The sequence below is a fragment of the Vipera ursinii genome (assembly GCF_947247035.1).
Source record: "Vipera ursinii genome assembly, chromosome: 1".
Taxonomy (NCBI): Eukaryota; Metazoa; Chordata; class Lepidosauria; order Squamata; family Viperidae; genus Vipera; species Vipera ursinii.
Window position 1 is genome coordinate 173,311,703 of NC_139512.1, and position 11,025 is coordinate 173,322,727.

The following is an 11,025-nucleotide window of genomic DNA, read 5'->3' on the forward strand; positions in this document are numbered from 1 at the left end:
CGGATGGCGCCTGATCTCCGCTCCTTCCGGCGCGATCTTAAAACCCATCTCTTTAAACAAGCTGGCTTGGCCTGATGGGACGGGGTGGGATTTTTATAAATGAACTTCAATTTTAATCTGTATTAATTTATTATGGGCATTGTTTAATCACGTTTTAATAATTTTTAATTTTTGTATCTAGTTTTTATGTATTGCCCTGTTCACCGCCCTGAGTCCTCCGGGAGAAGGGCGGTATATAAATTAAATTAATAAATAAATAAATAATAATAAGGATCAAATATTACAATAAATCAAGTATATAATTAGGTTAGGATCCTAAGCTCTAGATATAGTACTAACAGATTTATCAACTTTGCATTCATGTCGATTTTCTGTGGATTAAAAACTTTTCATTTCTTTTTAGGGTTTACTTACAGCACCACCAGTAGCAATTGCCATATCTTTAAGTTGATTTTTTCTATTGTCACCAAAACCAGGTGCTTTTACTGCAACCACCTGCAGGCCAACTTTCAATCTGAGAAAAAAAATTCAGTAAGCAATGTGCACTTTTAAGTCTAAAATCTTTTTTAGCACTTCTTTCTCTAAAATACTTCATTGCACAATTCTAAATAGATATTATTTTAATATGACAATTTAACTAAAGTGATTGGCCGTTATTTACACACCAAAATAACCTCTGATATAAACTACACTCCTGGTTTCCAGTAAAGATTCAGTCCCCCCCCCCCCCCCCGCCAATAATCTTTTTAGGTCAGTAGTTAAAGCTTTTTGCCCACGGACACAAGTCTGGGGAACCCTACAAACCCTTTCTCAAAGTGAATTTAAAATAAAATACATATAGTTAGTATTACCAATTATTCTGAAATACTTTTATCAATATATTTAAAAATAAGAATATAACAAAGTAATCAAATGTGCTTTAATTTATATCAATCACAAAACTGTTCTTTTTTAGGATATAATAATTTGAGAAATTTATTGAAGTTAATCTTGGGAATTTTAAAGCCGTACGTCACTTTGGCTAAATAAATCATTTATTTACTTGTATCCAGTTTGATTATTTTTTTTATAAATAATTTGAAGGTGGCAAACATATTCCCCCTTCTACCTCCTCTTATTTTTCCTACAACAATCCCATAAGGTGAGTTGGGCTGAAGTAGTTTAATGAATAGCTAAACTTAAGGTAGAAACTGGTGAAGCTAAAGTTGTAAATTTCCCACCGCATTTGCAAGCCGGGTTAAAACCTCTCCTTTAAATGAATTAAATTTTTGATTTAACTAGATTTCCTTAAGTTTGCAGCATCAGTCGCAATAGCAAACTGGTTAACCTTTCACATTTTTGTTTGATAATACCAAAATCAGAACTACTATACGTTTTTATAGCTGCTATTAAGTAGTTACTGAACTGTCTTGTAGAATAGGCACATAATTGTTTTGATAATTTACTCTCAATTCCACCACTAATTAAGAATAAGCTTTCACTCTTGTTCAGACAATAAAAGGTTATCCTTGGGTGCTGTTCTAATACGGCAGGAGAAAGTAAATTACCACTATATGAACACTTTGCTGTTTGTGCTCTTTGCTCTGTTCCGTATTTTTTTTCAAAAACGGCTCCCAATTGCTTAAAAATACCCTTTCTGTACCAGCTACAGAAACAGTCTCCACTAATACAAACATATCACAAATTATTCTTTTTAGTAGACCAGATTGAAAATTCCAAGTGGGCCAACATGGAAATTCAACTACAGTAAGCAGAGTGGGGTGGGCACTTCTTTCTTGAAAATGATTCTACGAATGCAGCTTCTTGTATTGAAAATATTTTGGAAAAAGTGCATTTTTTAGAAAAAAGATGTTGATATAAAACTTACCTGTTTAGTACAAGTGTGCTGAGGGCTTCTCCATCAACATCTTCAGCAATAATAACTAAAGGCTTACGATGATTATTTGCAATTTCAAGAGCTGGTACTATGGACTGAACACTGGAAACCTTCTTTTCACTGATTAAGAGATAAGCATCTTGGAATTCACATTTCTGTCCTGCAGAGGAACATAATAATAAGAGTAAGGGAGTCTGCCAGAGGCCCTCCAGTGGCAATTGCAAACATAACACATTCAAATTCCATGCAAAAACGGATCCACAAGGCTATCTTGGATTTTAGCTGAAAGCAAATTTCATCTATGGCACTCTGTAGAAGTGCTGGGATCAATAGCTGTTATTGTTGCATGTAGTCAGCCATCTTGTCCATCTATTGACTCCTTCCCAAGGATCTGGCATAGGCAGATGTTTAATGTTAAAAGCATCATTTGTAGATGTAAACGGTTTCAAATGCTGCCTTCTGCAGCTGACTGATAATGATCTGTCAATGCCAATAGTGTTCAAGTGGTACTCCACATATATTGAGCTTGTATCAAAGCACTTATCACTATTGATACTACCTTTGCTTTTTTTCCTGCCACTGTCATTCTACTTTTATTTGTAGGACTTTGTATTTTTGGATTTTCTCTAGTTTTTTTTTCTTTTCTGCTATCTCCAGGTACTACCATGCCCAGTATCCAGACTTCTTTTTCTTTCTTATTGACAGTTGTTAAGTCTGAGATGTTGTGTGGCATGTGTTTGTCTATCTGAATTCTAAATCCCAGAACATTTTAGCTCCTTCATTTTGTATTATTTTTATTATTATTATTTGTGGGTAATCTACAGTTAGATTAACAGCTTAAAACTGGTAGAAACGTAATAACAAAAAAGTGACATGCATAGTTAAAATACAAGTTAAATAATATTCTACCATTAAAAGCAGCTAAAAATGAAAAGCTACTTTCAGCACAGTAAGACAAAAAATAGTACACTGTAACTATATACAATGTGACCATTTCATGGACTCCATATTTCCTGAGGATTCCCCGGGCTCAAATATTAACGCATCTTCCCCATTTAGGGGCAAGATAGGGCACTAAATTGCTCTATTTTGTAGCAAAACATGCTTGAATGCAGAAATAAATAAATAGGGCAAGGGGAACTCCACTACTCAGGAATTACTTTATTCCTATGATTAAAACAAAAAGACTGATGGATCAGGAAAAGACATGTGGTTCATTAATGGCAACTTACCTTTGGCTGTATTAATAAAGTAGGGAGAGATGTAGCCTCTGTCAAACTTCATACCTTCAATAATTTCCAGCTCATCGTTTAAGGTTTTTCCATCCTATTTTTTGAAAGATTTGGAAGATTAACTACTATGGTTGGAAATCAAAAGATTGCTCTTTCAGCTAACGGTAAGTTCTCACTGAGTAAGAGGAAAATGCTCAAATTGTAATAATTAAAACTGCTGAACTTAGCCCTTTAATTTTGGCACATAACATGCATGTAATTCCCCATCTAAACCTACTATTAACGAATATTTTGAAGGATCCTAAACACACTTCACATTTCATTACATGCTCTCAGTTAAGTCTTAAAATGCTATCAGACCAAAATAATTCAAGAAACACAGTGTTGTACTTCTCCAACCCTTACCTTCACTGTAATAACTCCTTTCCGTCCAACCTTCTTCATGGCATCGGAGATTATGTTACCAATTTCTTTATCCCCATTTGCTGATATTGTGGCAACCTGCATAGACAAATTATGTGTCACATTTTCTAGGACATTAAACAAAATACAAAAATCTCACCTCACTTTAAAAAGATGGTAACATGACATCACATCTCACATTTTTAAAAAAATGTTTCCAAATTAGAAGGTTTTGTTAGGCCTATTAAACAGTGCAACCTAAATATCCATTGTGCAAAGCATGTTGGGAAACAGAATCAGTTGCTTAAGGCTGAGATGACATTACCTGAGCAATTTCTTCTGGAGTTGTGACTGGCTTGGACAATTTCTTCAATTCATTAATTACAGCCTCCACAGCAAGCATCACACCTGAAAAACAAAAGTGTTCATTTACATAATCCATGGACTAACAGTAAATAGGTATTTAAGAGCTATTATCCTCATTCTCTCCATATAAAAATTATGGTAAAATCCCTCTCCCTCTGTCAGATACAATTTTTTTGGTCTCAATTAAATAGACACCGTTCTATTACTATGATGACCACATTCTGTTATGCCTCAGAAGGAATAATGTGAGGAAGCCGAGGTAAACTACTTTATTTTGCACCTTCCCATTCAACATTATCCAGCACTGTAATAATGAAGGGCTGTATGGGAGGAGGTTTAGAAACAATGCTACATTAAACATTGAGAAATTTATATCAGAGCCTCATACTCTTTATAACTGGCATGTAAATATCTGGTGTTTGTATTTAGAAAACCTGGCCACAGTTAGATTACAATCCACACAATGTGAAAAATATACAGAACACTTTATCAAGGTAACATCATGCCCAGATATGTCACACATATTTCCTTGTTAATTATGGAAGCACTAACAAAAAATGGCCTATTTGAAAGCACATAGAAAAACCAGTTCTAATTAAGTCTGAATACAACCCTTTTTATCAAACTCACATCAGAATGAAGTATTACCTCTTCTAATTTCCACTGGATTTGCTCCTTTACTGATCTTTTCAAATCCTTCCTTGGCAATTGAACGTGCCAGTACCGTTGCAGTAGTTGTACCATCTCCTGCCTCTTCATTGGTGTTGTTGGCAACATCTTGAACTAGCTTTGCTCCAATGTTTTTGTACTTATCCTTTAAGTCAATTGCCTTGGCTACTGTAACACCATCTTTTGTCACCTTAGGGCTTCCCCAACTCTGTTCAATAATTACTGTTCTTCCCTAAAATAACATACAAAGTTAAAACATTGGCTTGCTGCGCTTCTATAAAATTTAGGTTCCATTCACATCTCTTAACGATTAGAAAATATTTTTTACAATTATTAGTTTAGAGGCTGTAAGATATACCAGAAAGGCACCATAATTAGGTATTATTCTAGAATAGGGAAGAAAAGAATTTGAAGCTCCCAAGTAAACAAAACTTGGAAACATGCTAGCAGTGCCAAATGTGAATCTTAGGAACAAAGCATGCTTGTCCACATACCCACTGAAGTATATACTCTGGGAAAAAGTTGTGCACAAACATGCATCTGCAAAAACCACCTGGCATACAAAAGGAAACATGTCCAAGGAAATATGCAACAATACAATCATGCTATCGAGTAAGGTTACATTTGTTTTAAGAGTATTTTTATTCAAAATGATTCATTGACAATCTCATGCAAAAATTGTCATAAAATTGAGTCCAGTCACATAGAATTCCAGGCTACGTTTATGCGGCTCGGGAGGAGACACGATGGTTCCAGGCAGTAATAACTGCTTCCTTGAAGAAGGGTGTCTTCCCCGCCTCCCTGAAGGAGGTGGTGGTGAGACCCCTCCTCAAGAAGCCTGCCCTGGACCCAGCTGTTTTAAATAACTATCGTCCAGTCTCCAACCTCCGCTTTCTGGCGAAGGTTGTTGAGAGTGTGGTGGCCCATCAGCTTCCTCTGTTCCTGGATGAAACTGATTATCTGGACCCGTACCAATCGGGTTTCAGGCCTGGGCACAGCACGGAGACGGCATTGGTCACGCTGGTGAATGATCTCTGGTGGGCTCGGGACAGGGGTTGTTCCTCTGTCCTAGTCCTATTAGACCTCTCAGCGGCTTTCGATACCATCAACCATGTTATCCTACTGCGGCGTCTCAGGGGGTTGGGAGTGGGAGGCACTGTTTTGCGGTGATTCTCCTCCTATCTCCTGGGCCGCTCGCAGTCGGTGTTGATGGGAGGGCAGAGGTCCGCCCCGAGGCCTCGTTTGTGGAGTTCCTCAGGGGTCAGTTCTCTCGCCCCACCTGTTCAACATCTATATGAAGCCGCTGGGCGAGATCATTCGTGGTTTTGGGGTGGGGTATCATCAGTACGCTGATGATACCCAACTTTTTTTCTCCACCCCAAACCAACCCAGCGATGCCCTCGCCGTGATGTCCCGTTGCCTGGAAGCGGTCCGGGTCTGGATGGGGAGAAACAGGCTTCGTCTCAATCCTGCCAAGACTGAGTGGCTGTGCATACCGGCATCTTGGGTCAACCAGACTATTCCATCTCTAACGATGGGGGGGGTGAGGTGTTACCCCCCGTTGATAGGGCTCGCAACGTGGGTGTCCTCCTGGATTCGCAGCTCACTTTTGAAGACCATATAAGAGCTGTAAACAGGGGGGCTTTTGCCCAGGTTCGCCTGGTGCGCCAGTTGCGACCCTACCTGGACCGAGATGCCCTACGCACAGTCACTGATGCGCTCGTGACCTCCCGTTTAGACTACTGCAACGCTCTCTACATGGGGCTGCCCTTGAGGACCACCCGGAGGCTTCAACTGGTGCAGAATGCGGCTGCGCGAGTCGTGATGGGGGTCTCCCGATACTCCCATGTAACACCTCTACTCCGCGAGCTGCATTGGCTTCCAGTTGCCCTTCGGGTGAGATTCAAGGTGCTGGTGATGACCTATAAAGCCCTAAATGGCGAGGGTCCGGGATATCTGAGGGAACACCTGCTGCCGGCATCAAGCTCCCTTCGTCCAGTGCACTCCCACAGGGAGGGTCTCCTCAGGGTGCCGCCGGTTAAAGACTGCCGGCGGGTAACACCCAGGGGTAGGGCCTTCTCAGTGGGTGCGCCTGCCCTGTGGAACCAGTTGCCTGCGGAGCTTAGGACTGCCCCCAACCTCCGTTCATTCCGCCGGGACCTGAAGACCTGGCTCTTCGAGCTCTCTGGCCCAGGCTGAGAATATTTTTAATTTTAATCCTTCGGGAAAGGGCGGTATATAAATCTAAATAAAATAAATAAATAAATAAAAAATACATTGTGGTCATTAAGTTGAGGACTACATATTATCACCCATGCAACTGTATATTTGGGCCTGCTGTTGATATAATCTACTTGCATTAGACTAGGGCAACTTTTACTGACCTCATACTTGGTTCTAACTTCAGGAGAATTTCACTAGTTTTCTAAGCTCATCTGATTAATTTGATATGAAGAGTGCTCAACATATAGGGAATGCCATGGGGAAGTAAATTTCAAAACACTTCACAAGTAAATATCCACGTTGTGCTGGACCTATTTGTTCCAATACCTTTGGTCCCATAGTGACAGCTACAGCATCAGCTAGTAGATCTACTCCCTGCAGCATAAGAGCTCTGGCATCTGCTCCAAATTTCACATCTTTTGCATAGGCTCTTGTAAGGTGTGGGGCCAGGGCTCTGGATACCGGCCTTAGTTGACGGAGCACTGATGGTAAACGCAGCATTTCTATAAAGGAAAAATGGGAAAATGCCAAGTCAGTGTCAACATAATCAAGAATGGAAACAGATCACAATCATTCCTACTATGTCAAAACAATCTTTCCTAAACTGATACGCTGGGCCTGAAATCCCAAATTCACTCCTAAAATGATTTGGAAAAGAGTTGCACAATATGGTAAGTCTATGAGCACTGTGACTTGCTACAACTCATCAAAATAGGATTACCTTTTTGTTAATGGCAAATAATTTATATATTTATAACTAGTGTGATCACTACAGTAGAACTACCTATGCCAAATTCAATGCCCTTGAATTCAACTCACAGGTCACTTCCATGAAAAGTGATCATATGTTGGCTCACAACTTTTTAAACATTTATATCCCAACTTTATTTATTTTTATAAATAAAGGCAGTGAACATACTTCTTTGTTCTATTTTCTCCACAACAACCATGTGAGATGGGCTGGTTTGAGAGAAGTGACTGGCACAGTCACCCAGCCAGACTAAGGCTGAACTCATTCTCCTGGTTTCTAGCCTGATGCCTTAACTACTAGGTCATTGAGTTACTTTCACTTTCATTCTGTCAGAGACATTTCACTAAAAGTGCAAGGAGAGCTAGTTTCCCAATAAATAGGCATTTGCTAAAGAAGTTATTTTCAAGCCAAGGTTAGGCGGTTACATATTTGAACCCTTTCTTGGTGCCAGAAATCCAAGCCATAGATAAACTTATTCAGAACAACAGAGTTGGAAGGGACCTTGCAGGTTTGCTAGTCCAGGGCTTTACAACCTTTTCACCCATTGTACCACTTTTAGGATATGGCAACATCCGAGTACCACCAACCACCTAGCAAGGTGTCAAAAACTTGATGACCCCCCCACCAAAAAAGGAAAAAAAGTGATGAAGTACAGGTAGTCCTCGACTTATAACAGTTCGCTTTGTGACTGTTCAAAGTTACAATGGCACTGAAAAAAGTGCCCAAGCCACAGCCGAGCAAGATACCTGCCTGCCCACCCAGCGGCGCTCTTCCTCCTGTCAAGAGGTTTTCATTATTGTGAGCATTTCTGCTGAGGATTGGCAGCGGGGGTGGGGTGGGGGGGGTGTTTGGTTTTTATTCCTTCTGTCTGCTAGGTGGTTAAAGAAGGTTTTGGTCACATCATATGACCCTGGGACAATGTGACCGTCATAAATATGAATCAGTTGCCAAGCATCTGTATGTAAATCACAAGACCCTGGAGATGCTGCAACATTCCAGCTGATCGGCGCTTCTTCTGGGCTTAGCGGACCTGCCGGGATCAGTGCCGAGCTACAGCTGGAGCCTGTGGCTGATCCTGGCACTTCCTGTTGAGCCCTGACAGCTCTGCAGCTCCAGCTGTCTCTTGCTCACGCTTGTGCGGTGCTGTCACCTGTTCAGCTCATTCCCCTCCCCCGCTACTTCTCTAGGATGGTCGTGTACCACCTGTCAGGTGCCAATGTACCACAGGTGGTACCCGTACCACTGGCTGAAAAGCCCTGCACTAGAACAAACTGACTCTTAAAGGATCTTTGCAAATGTATTGTCAATCAGAGAGGTAGGAATATGAATTCAGGTATTAATTCCAACAAATCTACTTATTACTACCTAAGAAAAGACATTTTTTAACCAGCACAGTAGGTACTAACAATGCTGTGCTTATCTACATAAAGCCAAGTTCCCTGGTCAAGATGGGCTGCTGCAGTTCAAGGATGGTTTTTTTTTGCTATTATATAAATATTTTTTGTCTGAAATACCAGCAACCATTTTGTGAGTGCTCATAAAACTTTTTCAAAGGTTGCCAAAACGTTGATAATCTGCTTTCAAAGAGCCTTGGTGGAGCAGTGGGCTAATGCCTCCATAAGTAACACCAGCTGCCTGCAATTAGTGCAGGTTCGAGTCCCCACCAGGCTCAAGGTTGACTCAGCCTTCCATCCTTCCGAGGTAGGTAAAATGAGGACCCAGATTGTTGGGGGCAATAAGCTGACTTTGTAATCATGCCGCTTGGGGGGTGTATGAAAGCCCTAATAAGCAGGCATATACATAGAATGAAGGCTACTGCTAAGCTTGTAAGCCGCCCTGAGTCTTCGGAGAAGGGCGGGATATAAATGGAATTTTAAAAAAAACTGTAATAATATAGTCACATCCTATCAGAATTCATTTTTAAAGAAATATATGCACAAATGATACCCGCACCTCCCTCCCATTTCATTTTGGAGCAAAGTGCCCTGGAAAGCAGGCTTAAAACGGTACCTGTGGGTTGGTATTATGTAAAGGCCGCTTCTCAGCCGCTATCATTCGAAAGAATGCCAGGGGAGAACACAAAAGAGGGAGGGCGAGGGAAGGAAGAGTAAAGTCTACTCTACTAGTAAGCCAAGCGTATCTTTTGGACCTCACACGTGCTTCATTCATTTTACCAGGTCGGAGCACAAGGTCAAAAGAACAGCAGCTCCCCCTAGCCCTCGGACAGCAGTACTGCAGCCAGGAAAACTTGCAATTCACCGATCCCCTCTGCCCGAAACTCGCGAAGGCATCATCAGAAGACTGGCCCCGATCTTCACGAGCGTGTGGGGTGCACGTGTGTGAAGGACCAAGGATAGCAATTCCCGGCCGCTGACTTGAGATCCCCCGTCTTAAGATTTGGCCGGGATGCATGAAGTCCCCTAGATCAGGGGTCGGCAACCTCGGCTCTTTTATGACTCGTGGACTTCAACTCCCAGAATTCCTGAGCCAGCATAGCTGGCTCAGGAATTCTGGGAGTTGAAGTCCACGAGTCATAAAAGAGCCGAGGTTGCCGACCCCTGCCCTAGATCGACGCCTTCCAGCTGCAAAGGACTCTTACCACCCCGCGTGGATCCGCCGCGAGCTGTTTACCCAACCCCATCGCTGGAGTATCTAAACACCCCTCTAGCACTGACGCGCGTTCCCTAGTTAGGGTTAACGAGAAGGTCCGTAAGAAAACAAGCAAAGCTCAGAGCGCACCAAGGATCCCCCTCGGTCTAAACACCGCCTGCGGATGGATCCCAGGCCGGTCGGGGAAGGGCCAGGGCCGCCTCGATTGCTCGCAAGCCCACCAATCATTCAGCGGGAAGAAAGACTCGTGCGCACGAAGACTCGCCATCGCTCCCCTGATCGGGCTAACCCGCAATCTAGCAATCCCGCCCTTTTTGAACCGCTGGAATCTCCCTTCTCGCGACCCCAGCCTTTTCCGACGATCAGGAAGGCCGTGACTCCAAATCCCATCTTTTCCGAGTGCACGCAGAGGTGGCGGAGGCGAAAGGGGCAGGAGGGTGCCAGGCAGGCGCTGGGCCGTTCCTTGCGAACACGTGTAAAGGAAGCATTGGTTTCTCACAGCCCCTTGCCTCGGGTTTCCCTGCCAGGCCACCGCAATCCTCCCGGAGCCCCACTTTTACCTGTGGTTGGGCGAAGGCAACGGGGGATACCGCAGCACGAGCGAGGTGGCTCCTTCTGACCGCTGGCGGGGGCTTGGTGGAAGCAGCGCGGCGCTCTCCCCTCTCTTGCCCCGCCCCACCTCCTTCCCCACGTGAAAGGTTGGCGCGGAAGGGAACCCGGGAACGAGGGTAGAGGCTACTCCGCCGGCCCCGCCTACTCCCTGCGCCACGCGAGGCGGAGAGCGGGAAGGGGCGGGGCTCCCGGAAAGCCTCCCTCGCGAACCAGCGCCGGAGTTGATTGGCCCGAAGGCGTCATTCCGTATGCTTATACAGGTTCCCGGGCCGCGTACTTCCAGA

General features: G+C 43.0%; 1 protein-coding gene across 1 annotated transcript in view; it reads right to left on the reverse strand.

The window, feature by feature from the left end:
• Positions 1 to 10,875, reverse strand: part of HSPD1 (heat shock protein family D (Hsp60) member 1) — an 18,887-nt gene extending 8,012 nt beyond the window's left edge. The window contains exons 1-8 of the mRNA XM_083378744.1: positions 10,690 to 10,875; positions 7,096 to 7,271; positions 4,525 to 4,777; positions 3,836 to 3,918; positions 3,514 to 3,609; positions 3,109 to 3,202; positions 1,868 to 2,036; positions 415 to 514 (exon numbers count right to left, since the gene is read on the reverse strand). Coding sequence (XP_083234870.1) covers positions 415 to 514; positions 1,868 to 2,036; positions 3,109 to 3,202; positions 3,514 to 3,609; positions 3,836 to 3,918; positions 4,525 to 4,777; positions 7,096 to 7,269 — 969 coding nt within the window. The 5' untranslated portion in view covers positions 7,270 to 7,271; positions 10,690 to 10,875. The remainder of the gene's footprint in view (positions 1 to 414; positions 515 to 1,867; positions 2,037 to 3,108; positions 3,203 to 3,513; positions 3,610 to 3,835; positions 3,919 to 4,524; positions 4,778 to 7,095; positions 7,272 to 10,689) is intronic.
• Between the last annotated feature and the right edge of the window lie 150 nt (positions 10,876 to 11,025).